At 44.4% G+C, this 14,171-nt stretch overlaps 1 protein-coding gene across 2 annotated transcripts; it reads left to right on the top strand.

Annotated features, from left to right (window-relative positions):
• The first annotated feature begins 728 nt into the window (after positions 1-728).
• LOC136431123 (dehydrogenase/reductase SDR family member 9-like) lies at positions 729-5,512 on the top strand. 2 transcript variants are annotated; one of them, XM_066422378.1, is made up of 6 exons: positions 729-853; positions 1,438-1,610; positions 2,255-2,417; positions 2,708-2,966; positions 3,590-3,753; positions 4,293-5,512. In XM_066422378.1, exons 2-6 carry the CDS (start codon positions 1,449-1,451, stop codon positions 4,529-4,531), a joined length of 987 nt encoding a protein of 328 aa, XP_066278475.1. In that variant the 5' UTR covers positions 729-853; positions 1,438-1,448; the 3' UTR covers positions 4,532-5,512. The 2 variants fall into 2 exon arrangements, with proteins under 2 accessions (XP_066278475.1, XP_066278483.1); XM_066422386.1 differs by having other exon boundaries at positions 813-916.
• The last annotated feature ends 8,659 nt before the right edge of the window (positions 5,513-14,171 follow it).

The following is a 14,171-nucleotide window of genomic DNA, read 5'->3' as shown; positions in this document are numbered from 1 at the left end:
TTTCAAGCCGCTTCGTACATTGTATTTAATTACGTTTTGTGCAATGACACTGTGGTGCAATGACTTGCTTCGTTTGCTTGTCAGGGAGGATTGCTCATGAGTCTGTAACGCTACATTTATTTACTAACGTTAACGTTATGAATAATACAGCGCATAGATTATAATCTGTAAGATGAAAAGGCTCGCAAATGCTCTGACGTCACGACGGTTCTTCAATATTTCAAGGACTCGTCAAAAATTGAATGTGTCGAGATTCAGTCTGTGGTTTGAGGTTTAAATCTAGTTATCTCTGGGCGAGACAGTGGTTTCCCCTGTCACAGAAGTGTGCTCATGTAAGGCATACCAGTAGTGATATACAGAATTGATCAATTGATATCAATTGATCAACCAATCAATCAATCAATTGATTGATTGAATGTCGTGTTGCACCCTATATACCTTATCATCTTTATCATGTCATATGGTATTGATATAATAAAAACATATTAGCAGATGTATTCCTTTCCAAACAAATCATTAAAACATTATCATCTTTATCTTTTCGGGAAAACAGATATTTTTGTTACGCCATTCAGTGACGTTGTATGAAAGGGATATATTCAATAGCATTTAATAAAACCGTTAGTGATTAGATAATGCAATCATTTGATCAACTTACGGAGCTAATGAATCTATCGTGACAGGCCTTATCGAATCTCGTAAGAAACCCAACCGTAAGGACAACTTTGGAAGCTTGTGTCTTCGCTCGGAACTTCGCCTGGAGACAAACACTGGTGTGATACCAACGCGGAAGTCTCACCGAAGTTCAATCTTGGGTCATCGGTCGCGGTCGTTCGCGCAACAAAGTTATAAGGTAGGCGTTGTACTTGTACTAGCTTAGAAAACATCCATTTTGTTACATCACACGGGTTAAAAGGTGACTGTAAATCCTTCGGAAACTGTCCAGTTTGTTATGAGCTATATATAAAGACGTTAGTGCGCGTGCATATAAGATAACTTCGATTGGACTTTGGATATTATGCATTTATGGGGGGGGGGGGGCGGAATCGAGGGGATGGTCATGGAAAGGCAGAAAGGAAGTTGACTGGTTTTAAATACTGAATTGTCTGAAAATGAGTAACATAAAAGAAAATGAGCATGTAGAAGAACCCACCACACTTATCGAAAAGAGTAAGGGGTGACCTTCCCGGTGTGAGTGGATCAAATAAATCTCTCCAGATATGCAGCTTGTACTGTTCTGTACAAACCAGATGTTTTATGTCATGAGGCAGTTTACGCTGGTTGCAATACAAACAATTTACAAACATATATTGCAGTAACATGTAACTTCCATGTTTAGCCACTCAACATATGTACCGACGCCACAGTCACAAACATCCTAGATGTATATTTTAACAGTTTTCTGACCAAAACCTGTTGATAACTGCTGTGTTTCAGGTACATGTGAAATGTTGGGGACCATTCTCCCAGTTCTCCTGGCCATTTTGGCCTACAAGCTGTACAAGTGGGTGCGAGGCCTTCCCCGTATCACCAGTACTGCTGACAAGTATGTACTCATCACGGGATGTGACACGGGCTTCGGCAAGCTGCACGCACAACGTCTGGATAAAGTAGGTTTGTTTGTCAAACATCATAGTGTCAAGACTAATGTCAGATCTGAAAAAGTAAGGTTTGTTTATTAACCCTCACAGTGTAAAGACTCATCACAGGTCTGGATAAGATAGGTTTGTTTCTTAACCCTCACAGTGTTAACGTTGATCACAGGCTTCGGCAAGCTGCATGCACATGTGTGGATAAGGTATGTTTAAATCTGTGTATTAACCTTCAGTGTGTCAAGACTCAAGACACAGCTCTGGTAAAGTAAGGCTTGTGTAAGTTTACCCTCACAGTGTCAAGGTTACTGTATAATGATACAGTATTCCTTGAAAGGTCTTAGAGTTTAGCCTCTACCAGGCTCTGGAAGTGGCTGGAAAGAGTAGAAATTGGCCAAATAGACGGATAATATGTCGAAGAAGTTAGCTGCATGGCTATGTAACAATGGGGTTCAAGCGCTACCAACTGACCAGTCTAACTGGTCCGGACGTTATAGCCTAGCGGTTATGACGTATGGTCTGTGCGCTGGCGGGCCCGGTTTGATCCCCAGGAACTAGGAGACAGTGCTACTTGCCTCTTGTGTTTCAGATATAGGAGTAGAGCCTGGTAGAGGCTACTTAGAGTTCTATACTTGTCTAACGTAATCCCCCCCTCTCCCCAGCTGGGATTCCACGTGTTTGCAGCCTGCCTGACAGAAAAGGGACAGCAGGACCTGAAGCAGCTGTGTTCAGACCGTGTCGTTACCGTGGCGATGGACGTCACCAGTCACGACAGCATCCTGAAGGCACGTGATGTCGTCAGGACCCATGTTGGGGAGAATGGAGGTCAGAATACAAAAGTAATACTAATGTGGAGACTGTGAGTGTATTTTGCGTCCACTGTATCCGCAACTGGTATTTTTCAGCTCATACAAACTTTTTTGTTTGTAAGGCCATGTCGATTTGATTATATGGATGACATCCACTGTGAACCCCAAAACTGATGCAAAGTTAAAGTCATTATAGAATCTAATTGTTCATGAAGGGTAGACAAATGAATAAACACACACAGTATGGCCGGCTGATAATACATTTTCTTGACTTAGGTGTAATAGTTCATTCTTGAATGTTTGCAGGACTGTGGGGGCTTGTGAACAATGCTGGGATATTTGGCACCTTGGGTCAGATTGAGTGGCAGACCAGAGAGGACTACTACCGCACTTTTAACGTGAACCTGTTCGGCCTGGTGGACGTGACTCGTACCTTCCTACCACTGCTGAAGAACGCGCGCGGCCGCGTCGTCAACATTTCCAGCATCTACGGCAGGATGGACCCTGGCTCAGGCGCGTATGGCGCATCGAAGTTTGCCGTGGAGGGGTACTCCGATTGTCTCAGGTCTGTAGCCTCTTTAGTTGTGTGATATGCAGCTTCTACAGCTAGTTTGTTATGCTGATGCTACTAATCACTCACTCACTCACTCACTCATTCTCTCATTCACTCACTCACTCATCACTCACTCACTCATCACTCACTCACTCATCACTCACTCACACTCACACTCACTCACTCACTCTCACTCATCACTCACTCATCACTCACTCACTCACTCTCACAAACTCACTCACTCATTCACTCACTCACCACTCACTCATCACTCACTCACTCATCACTCACTCACTCACTCACTCACTCACTCACTCACTCACTCACATAACTACTAATACTTGTACACTCATATTGTATGACGTAGTGTTAAGTCTTAAGTTAATTGTTATATAGCCTGAGTGCCAGCCTTTTTAGCTTCCGTCCGCTACCCAAGCACCGCTGCCGGCCAAAAAGGTAGCTGAGCTTGGGTACAAACGGAAGCTAAAAAGACTGGTACTCAGGCTAATTGTTATAGGCAAAGGCATATATGTCTTAATATTTAGTACTGCTTAAGAACTGGCCATATATTGTGCCTACTACATTTCTTGTCCAATAAACTTTGCATTTCAATTGAGCCATTTGAATTTGTACAGGAGGATGATGCATCACTATGGGGTCTCAGTGCACATCATGGAGCCTGGAGTCTTCAAGACTGACCTGACGTCTCCCGAGGCGTTCGAGCGCATGATGCAGCAGTCGTACGACAAACTTGAACCCGACATCCAGGAGTGGTACGGAGAGGAGTACCTGAACCACGGTAAAGTACACCATCACACTGATGGTTCCCTTTTTGGCAATACTTCAGGGGCAGAGCCTTCTGTATTGTATTGGGGTTGGTTTCAAAATATTCATATTTTAAACAGATAGCAAATGAATGAACGTTTTCATGGTGTCTCTTGATCTGTAGGGTGGGGTTAGCTAGTTGTTCCACCTCAGGGGTTGCAGGTTTGAATCCCAGGACCTACAACTTGGCATCAGAATTAAAGTAACATGATTGAATGCCCGGACCTACGATTTGGACGCTACTGAAAGGGACTGCAGTTTAGCAATCAGATTTGCCCTTGCAGGGGGGGTGTTAAGCCTTCAGTCCCATGACTGGGGAAGCTCCTGGCACTAAACCCTGCAGATAAGAGTAGGGTGACCCAGTCTTTAACACCCCCTCCTCAATGGTATCGTTTGTATGTATGTATTTATGTATGTATCAGATGAAAAAAATATCTTTATTAGATTGCTGTAATATGAGTTTTAAGACAGTTTTGTATAATTCTATTTTCATCTTAATACTTACACTTACAGCAAAAGCCATGGCTAAAAAGATAGCGGCAGACTTTGGCTCCACCAACTACGACCACGTGGTTGACGCAGTGGCCCACTGCCTGACAGCTGTCCGCCCCCACAGCCGGTACGTGTGCGGCTGGGACGCCCGTCTGCTGATGATCCCCCTGTCCTGGCTGCCGACCGACGTGGGAGATTTCATTCTTGGCCTGTTGTTGGGTAAACCTAAGGTCCACCCCAAAGGACTAAAACAGGACTAGAGGGTCTTTTATAGCATTAGGTCTACGTATACGTAGACAGGTGGACACTATGATATAGACAGGATTACTAATGCTGGTGTCAATGGGAAAAGATTATCTGACTTGGGAGACTTCATTCTTGGCCTGTTGTTGGGTAAACCCAAGGTCCACCCAAAAGAACTAAAACAGGACTAGAGGATTTTACTGCAATTTTATTATAGTCAAAACTGCCCAGATAAAACAATCTGGTCTATGTAGACAAGTGGACACTAAAGACAGGATTTCTAATGCTTGTGTCAGTAAAAAAAATTATCTAAGGGACCATTGTCCAGGTGGTCCTAATGTAGAGCATAGAGGTGTATAGCTTGTGCAGGTGGCCTTTATATAGAGATAGTCATCTGTACAGGTTTATGAAATGCTCCATTTTTGCATCAGCTGACATTTTAGGTCTGTGAAATTTGAGATTGAAAAATTGCAAAACTCTGATCTGAGTGTCAAAAAATTAATTAATGCATCCCATATTTTTGATAATGGATAAAATTGGTAAGAATGAGAAAAATGAAATTATGAAATGTATGGTAAAGTGCATGGTTATGCGGACCACTATTAGTGATGCATGTGATGTATGTTCATGTTGATTAAGCTACTTATTAGAAGTAGGTTATTGAAAACTGAAGTATCCTAAAGATACATTGACTATATTCCAATTTAAAGCCACTTAGTTGCAACTGTAACAGATGGAAATTATAATATCGGTCATTATAGAATCATAAAATGAATTTATATGAATAGAATTTAATCAAACCCATTGATCCTTCATTTAACATGTGTATACATGTATGTTGATCATTTGTATGGACTCTTTTGAATTTTTATATACATGTAGTGCATATTATTATGGAATTATTACCTTTGCTAAAGAGATTTGTTTCCACTAGCATTTGTCTGTTTGCTGCCTGGTTGTGATGTTTGCTACCAGGGTAACTAAAGATGTCTTGCTGATTTGTAACATTTAAGTAATAAGTCACTGGCCGTGGGAATGAAATAAAAGATATTCTCTATTTTGGAAAGGACAAACAAGGCAATCCCCCTAACAGTTTTTGTTTGGAAGTGCATTGCTTACAAGAATCTAAAACCTTTCACAAAGACAACAAGATAGGGTTAAGATGTTGGGGAAATGTTGGTAGGTGTGTGGTAGTTGTGTGTGTGCGACTGTTTGTACATGAGTGTGTTTGTTTGTGTGTACATGTCTGTGTGTAAGTCATGCATGACTAGTTTGGCAGCTATTTTGTACAAAAAAATGTTGATCTACACAAAGAATACACTGCCACAACAATGTCCTGCAGCCAAGTTTATTCTAAAGATAGTGCAGACAGTACGAAATTCTGGGCTACAAATATTGTGCAGTTATAAGAGACATTCCATTTCCAAATGCTTTCAAAATCTTGACATCTTCACTTCTACGCCTTTTCATGTACCTTGGACTAACTTCAAAGAACAGTAGTTAATGTGACACCTTAATTTTGGGGCCAAATGATACGAAATTTGGTATAGTTGTTACCAAAGTAGGTTACTCAAATCAGAATTTCAGGTCGTGGAAAGGACATTACATTACAAACTCATCCGTGGCTTCGTGAGTTATGTTGATCAGGATATGCGAAAACAACAAAAATCAAACGCACTCAAAGCAATATCTCCGCGTACTTAGATAAAAATTCAAAACACCATATTTTCCTCTCAAATGTGACTGGGTTAACTATTAAGGGGGAGCAGTCTATGATAGAGCAAAGGAAGCGAAGTATGCACGGGCATTGCACTCTCGTCATCGCGCGTATCGAATGTAGAAGGGCTTTGTGCTAAACGATCAAATATTTTTATTTGTTCATTGGTTCACAATATTTAATTTAGAAGGGCTTTGTGCTAAACGATCAAATTTTTTTTTTCATATCCATATTTATTAATTAGATATTGCGCCAATAGGATTCGCATGATCCCATTAGCACATCATCATTAGATACGTACGTAGGCCTTACGCTGTCCAGTGGGTGCATCATGAAGTCATCGTACGTTTTATAGACCGTGCACTATCCCAGTTTCTTGGGCCTTGCACTGCGTCCTGTCCCGTGGTTACGTCGTGACGTTCACGCTGGGTAGACCGTGCGTTATCCCAGTTTCTTGGGCCTTGCACTGCGTACTGTCCCGTGGTTACGTCGTTACGTTCACGCTGGGTAGAACGTGCACTATCCCAGTTTCTTGGGCCTTGCACTGCGTACTGTCCCGTGGTTACGTCGTGACGTTCATGCTGGGTAGACTGTGCACTATCCCAGTTTCTAGGCCTTGCACTGCGTACTGTACATGTCCCGTGGTTACGTCGCGACGTTCATGCTGGGTAGACTGTGCACTATCCCAGTTTCTTGGGCCTTGCACTGCGTACTGTACATGTCCCGTGGTTACGTCGCGACGTTCATGCTGGGTAGACTGTGCACTATCCCAGTTTCTTGGGCCTTGCACTGCGTACTGTACATGTCCCGTGGTTACGTCGCGACGTTCATGCTGGGTAGACTGTGCACTATCCCAGTTTCTTGGGCCTTGCACTGCGTACTGTCCCGTGGTTACGTCGTGACGTTCATGCTGGGTAGACTGTGCACTATCCCAGTTTCTTGGGCCTTGCACTGCGTACTGTCCCGTGGTTACGTCGCGACGTTCATGCTGGGTAGACTGTGCACTATCCCAGTTTCTTGGGCCTTGCACTGCGTACTGTCCCGTGGTTACGTCGCGACGTTCATGCTGGGTAGACCGTGCACTATCCCAGTTTCTTGGGCCTTACACTGCGTACTGTCCCGTGGTTACGTCGCGACGTTCATGCTGGGTAGACTGTGCACTATCCCAGTTTCTTGGGCCTTGCACTGCGTACTGTCCCGTGGTTACGTCGCGACGTTCACGCTGGGTAGACCGTGCACTATCCCAGTTTCTTGGGCCTTGCACTGCGTACTGTCCCGTGGTTACGTCGCGACGTTCATGCTGGGTAGACTGTGCACTATCCCAGTTTCTTGGGCCTTGCACTGCGTACTGTCCCGTGGTTACGTCGCGACGTTCATGCTGGGTAGACTGTGCACTATCCCAGTTTCTTGGGCCTTGCACTGCGTACTGTCCCGTGGTTACGCCGTGACGTTCACGCTGGGTAGACCGTGCACTATCCCAGTTTCTTGGGCCTTGCACTGCGTACTGTCCCGTGGTTACGTCGCGACGTTCACGCTGGGTAGACTGTGCACTATCCCATTTTTGTGGGCCTTGCACTGCGTACTGTCCCGTGGTTGCGTCGTGACGTTCACGCTGGGTAGACCGTGCACTATCCCATTTTTGTGGGCCTTGCACTGCGTACTGTCCCGTGGTTGCGTCGTGACGTTCACGCTGGGTAGACCGTGCGTTGTCCCAGCTTCTTGGGCCTTACCTGTCCGGAGACCACAGGTGCATGCGGAGTCAACGTTGGGTAGACCTTGCACTATCTTGTTGGCGCATATAGGCCTTGCGTTATTTTCTATGAGCGCATCATAAGATCAACGTTGGGTAGGCCGCACGTGTACTATCCAGTGGTGCATCATCAATGAAGAACTTGCGCTGTCCAGTTGGCGCAGCAATGATGAAAGGATTGAAAATGCCCAACTTTTTCGGCATCACGTGGTTTCAGTGGATGCTATGCCCGGCATGCGGGCCGGTTTCTAGACCGACTTGACCAGGGTCTTTAGGAACCCTGGAACGAGCTTGCGTTTCTTTGAGCGTGCTGGCAATGGGATGCCCTCTGACATCGGCTGCTTAGGCACACTATGCTCAGTCACAGGATCATGAGAGCTGTGACTGACCACACTTGGGCCTGAATCGTTGTCAGGAGGACGACCAGCGGAAAGCATGTCGACCAGGTCGCGTCGACGAATCTTCTCCAGGCCGGCTTGGAGCTTTTGCAGGGTCGCCTCATCGCCTTCCTGTTGTTTCCACTTTAGAAGACCTTGGACGACTATCTCAACAAGGCCCTCATCCTTGAAGTCGTGGCGAATCTCGTACAGGTCGTTTTCTTTCAGACCAAGCCGGCGAAGGAGGCGTTTCCAGTCTTTTCCGATGTTGTCTGCCACAGTTTGGAGCTCTTGCGTCAGATCTTCTGTCACTCCTGCCATAGTTTTACCTACATGTACAAATCAAAGCAATGTGTAAGTTGAAAAAAGATCGTTTTTCCATATTCTGATCAGTTATTTCGTATATCTTATCAGCCCCAAAAGCAACAAGTTAAGAGTTTGATTACTTCAAGATTTTCAGACACAGACACGCGGAAACAATACCTCAACTTTTATAGAGGTAATGATTAAGGGGGCACAGCCCCCCCCCCCCTGTGAGTTTGTATTGGGTTTTGATTGGAGACTGCACCTATGGGATAAATTTGTATCCCTTCCGCTACAAGACCAACTGACTTTTATGTCTTCAACCTATCTAATCTTTGGTAAATTGACAATGACGTGCAAAATGTGGCATTTAAAACCCATTGAAAAAAATTTCGGCAAATTAGACCGCTGTTGTTAATTAGTAAAGAGGAAAACCTCACGTAAAATCGTGAATAAAGCAAATTCTACTAACTTAAAACTATGCCCTCGAAACCCTTCTGTTATTTTTTTTTTTTGCCGTGCACTACCACGTCGCTGGGGTGTACACCTTAAATAGTCAGGAGTTTCTTGATTCCTTTATGTCCAACAGAAGGTATGATGGAATGACATCCAAGGCTGGGAACTTATAAGAAGGGGCTAGATTGGTTGTGGCTTTGGAAAGCTTTTGTGGGTGACGTAGTCTTAGGCAAATTTGCAGAACTGTGTTTGTAAAATGCTTTGTACACACGTGAAATGAATAATTTATGACCTTCATTGCAAAAGAGGAACTTTTAAGTTAAAACTATGGCCCCTACGTAGCTAACCATGGTTACTTGTGACATTTAAATGTAGTCATCTAGGGATGAAGAAATATTCTGGAGAACGGATAATGACATATGAATCATGTGTTTGTCAAAACAGCGCTCGTCTAGCGTTTACAGTCAACAGGTTAGCGTCCTGTTATGTATAGCTATAAATACACACGAGCACCTAAATGACAACAATCCATCCTGGTAGACAAATTCTTCACAAAAGGGGCAAATGATTAACGGTATGTTCCATATGCAAACCACGAACGGACGTGATAATACAGAAGGATAGAGTGATATCTGCAATGTTAAGATCTGGAGAAAAAGGTCCTCAACTGTTTACCAGTTTCGGCTGAAGAAATGCAGACATGACGGACACGCCTCAAGCACTAGGAGTCGGTTAGCAAAAGCACATATCGGCGTGTGCTACTAAGTTCTAATATCATATCTGCATGTAACAGCATCCTGTTTTACCTTAAGAGGTTGCCTACTTCACCGATGCCCTTAGCCTTTTACTTCAAGCGTGTGAAAAATACACGTTGGGCTTGTTAGTTAGAAAAGAGGAAGTGCTAAATACAGTATAACGCAAGTTTCAACCGTGCTCGGCGCACGTCCCGCCCAAATTCAACGTTTATGGAGGAAATAGGTGACAACGTCTCACGAGTTGTACGTCAACACTGCTAGGAGCTGCAAAAAGAAGCCCAACTGGTGGTCTAAACTAAGCTAAATAGTGTATACCAGCTTACCTTCGTTATGGGACCAAATACGCACGTCTGGGTAGGAGACCAAGATGGCGAAGGTCTGACTCAGGTTCACCGAACAGGTATAAACAGGTGTCCTGGGCGTTACCTGGGTGATCGATTGACGTCATCACTTCTTTATTTACTCTTTGAGGCAGGTCTCGCTGCCTGTTTTACACGCTCACTAGCAAACACGTATAAATCTATGCCGAGATTTATACGTGGTTTATCCCGAGATAAGCTAATACAAATGTTTCATTATTCACCACTAGTTTTCTCATTAATTATGCTGATTAGGCCATGATTTGCATTATTCATGTCCATTTCATTTAATGCTCCTCTCGGACCAAGCTACATATGTACTACATGTAGTTTGAGGTTCCTGGCACAACTGATGAATAATGTTTCCCACATTTGTTATGCGATTAAAAAAAAATCCATTTACGTTGGTCGTCATCAAAGTTACCTGCAAGTCAAAACTCATGAAAATGCGTTCATCCCTTCTTGGCTTATCCTGTTTCAAGATGTACATGTATGTTGAAGGGTTCTTTTCACTGTATCATTAATACAGGCACCATCTGTTCATGAATCTGAACTTATTACAGCTGAATACCATAGTCTCGAAAGGAAGCACGAGCATCATGCGTTTCTACGGAACCCGTCTCATAATCTCTGATCGATTCGATAGCAAAACCTTCAGGAGAGTTGTTTTGCCTAATCTATTATCACGTATTTGTAAATCATGGCCGGTCTGTGTTGTTTAGTGTTTTTTCTTCCGCAATATCATTTTTCCCTTGATTAAACACAATTTCGAATTGATTGTAAGGGTTTTAGTCAGTGTGTGTGGATGGTGTTCAGCACCAAGGACAGGTGTGTCTATTTGTGTTGATGATGTCCAGCAAGCACCAAGGAGAAATGAGAGGTGAGTTTCCCTGTGCGTGGATGTTTTCAGGGAAAGGTGTGCATGCCTATGTGTGGATGGCGTTTAGGGACAGGTGTGTTTCCCTTTGTGTGGATGGTGTTTACCTCGAAGGACAGGACTACACCGGGGACAGAAAAGTCAAGATTGGTTTTCTAGGGTGGGGTTGACTCCACGCCTAACAGTGCTGCCTTTTGTCTGGCCTCTCACCTGCGACCTACCCGGCATGGTTAGCCCCCGCCGGTATAGCCCACAGGATCCTTGAGGCACTCATGCCTCCCCACCACGTCAAGGTAGCAGCACAGGGGAAGGTAGAAGAAAAGGGGAAGGTAGGAACTCAGGGGTAGGTAGGAGCTCGGGGGTATAGCAACAGCCCAGGAGTATGGTAGTAGCACAGGGGAAGAGTTATAGTCTAGGCGAAGGATAGCAGGACAGGGGAAGGGTAGCAATACGTGATTTCAATGACTGCAATGCCCGGCATTCAGTCCTACTATTTGATCAACTTGACAAGGGTCCTCAGGAACCCTTGACGATTCTTGCGTTTCTTGGAACGTGCAGAGGATGGAATGCCCTCTGACATCGCGATCGGCTGCTTAGGCACAGTATGTTCTGCCAGGTCATATTGAATATGATTGATCACATTAGCGCCTGTGTTGGTGTCAGGGGGACGACCAGCGGACAGCATGTCGACCAGGTCTCGCCGACGAATCATCTCCAGCCCGACTTGGAGCTTCTGCAGGGTCGCCTCATTGCCTTCCTGCTGTTTCCACTTACGGAGGCCCTGGTAGGCCATCTCGACAAGGCCATCAGCCATGTTATCATGGTGAATCTGGTCCATGTCGTTGTCGTTCAGACCAAGCCGGCGGAGGAGGCGTTTCCAATCTTCCTTTCCGATGTTGTCAGCCACAGTTTGGAGCTCCTGCGGTGTCAGCCGTGTCTTCTCTGCTTCCATTGTGTAACCTGCATAGGTGCAATACGTGCAAGCAGCTGAGCATGTTGCATAAATATTGCACCTTCGAATATCTAACCGGAGATATTGATAAATCAATGAGAGGAAAGTCCTGAAAGATCAACTCAATGCATGAGACACAACGTCGTTCTGTCTTGTGCGAACACACGTACAACTTATGGTCTTCGTTCGGAATATTAATGTTACGATTCGGGGCCGATCTTATTTCTCAAAAACTTGGACTAGCACTTCTCGTTATATCGTTTTCCTGACAAGTCAGTGTTTCTGGTGGGAATGAGTTCTTTGCCACTGCTGACAGACTCAGTTGACATTTGGAAACTATATTTTTGGAAGAAGAAAACAACAACATTGTTAAAAGAAACTTTTCACCCCAAAACTGCTACTTTTGGGGTATTTTTCACAAGCCGCTGCACGTAAAAGACCAATTTGATAGTATAACGACTGTCCCGTGAATAAAAGTCATCGTTTTGTCTGTGTAACAAAGCAATAAAAAGATCTAGAGGGTATGTTTTCCCCAAACCATCCAACCAACGCACTCATGATCAGGCGACAATGCCGCATAATCGCCCACTGATACCAGGAAGTATTCGCCGGACTATCAAAACCTACGAGGAACAGGCTTTTCAGGAAATATAAAGGAATTGTAAAAGATTATACATAGGTATAGCGATAGCCGAAAATCTGGAACCAAAAACGACCGAGAAAACCTACGATTTGCGTGTTATTTTCACGGACCCTTTTGCCGACTCACTTTAAATTCCGAACCGAAAAGCTTGCGTGTGCAAAAGATATACTTTGGTCTTCAGAGATACAACAATGTCGTTATCATAATATGTCCTATGACAAATTTCACCATAGACGTTGAACACCTTACCTCCCGGGTGAGGGCTGATACAGCTGTGGAAAATCTTCAGCCGCCACAGCCGAAGTGAGGCGAATGGCACTGGAACTGCTAATGACTCTCTGTGATCTTATCGTTCACAACTGTAACGGGGGTAGATGGTGTACGTAGTCAAATCAGGAGGAAATAGTGCCAAACACATAACAGAACGCTAGCGCTACACACATGCGTTTAATATCTGGATGACTTAAAGTCATATCGGATCACCCTTGATTTGTGTAACAAATACACCCGTATTTGTTATACGGGGACAACGTTACATGTTTCAGTACAGGGCCTAGAGGCGTTCGAGCTACGATCGTCCGTACAATTACAGGAAAAGGGACGAAACACGTAGTGTCGAGAGAGGAAACAAGTTGAGTTTTACTCGTACTGGCATGCCCCTGATCGAACTTTGTGTCAGGAATGGGCAATGAAAGCTTAAGACGTGTACAAGGATATTGTTAGGACGGAAATGCACAAATAAGCCCCATCTGTAATAGAAACCACGGAAAATGATGTCTCACCTTCGATATGTGACCACGTCTGGGTACAGTAGAACAAGATGGCGCTAGCTCAGGTTCACCCAGAATTTTGTAAACAGATGACGTCACCTGGACAACAGTGAGAAGGGTCTGTACTAATAGCCTCCATGGAGGCGATTAGTGCAGCCCTGCGGCAGATTTTTTCTACCTCCATGGAGCTGGCTGGCTCCACGCACTTTCAATGCATAAGCATGTTTCACGTCACCCTCTGGAAAAATGTAAATAGCGTCTATGGGGAAACTCTACGAAACTGTCTGTTTTCGTAATATTTGTGACCAAGAAGCAAAACATTGATTCTGTATTGATGGTCTCCATGAAATATGCCGTCACAAACTTTATAACTTCTCATACTAGCCGCCTTTATTCCGCAACAACCCATGCATTGTTCGATAAGTTGTTCTGGAACGGCAAACTCCTCGTGTTCTAGACTAGCAACGGCGTTCGATGTGGTTTGTTTACTGACTACTCCAAGCGACAGATGCAACTTTAGCTACTCTTTTGATTGAGAAAGTATGTCGAGCTGACGGCGTGTCCGGCGAAAACACCGGCGGTCTCGAGCCCAACGTTCCTGTCCCGGTCTCTGAGGTGTCCGATGAGCGTTTGTTTAAATGGCCCTGACTACGATGTTGACGCTGTGGCGACGGCGAGTTTTCTACATCATCATTTTA

The sequence above is a fragment of the Branchiostoma lanceolatum genome, chromosome 1 (assembly GCF_035083965.1).
Source record: "Branchiostoma lanceolatum isolate klBraLanc5 chromosome 1, klBraLanc5.hap2, whole genome shotgun sequence".
NCBI lineage: Eukaryota > Metazoa > Chordata > Leptocardii > Amphioxiformes > Branchiostomatidae > Branchiostoma > Branchiostoma lanceolatum.
The sequence above is the reverse complement of the archived record's forward strand: the minus strand, read 5'-3'. Positions and strand labels throughout refer to the sequence as shown.

Excerpts from the sequence above, each read along its gene's own strand:
- LOC136431123 (XM_066422378.1), top strand. The coding sequence starts at position 1,449 with ATGTTGGGGACCATTCTCCCAGTTCTCCTGGCCATTTTGGCCTACAAG. Across the intron at positions 1,611-2,254 it reads ACGCACAACGTCTGGATAAA|CTGGGATTCCACGTGTTTGC; the intron begins GTAGGTTTGTTT and ends CCCTCTCCCCAG. Across the intron at positions 3,754-4,292 it reads AGAGGAGTACCTGAACCACG|CAAAAGCCATGGCTAAAAAG; the intron begins GTAAAGTACACC and ends TTACACTTACAG.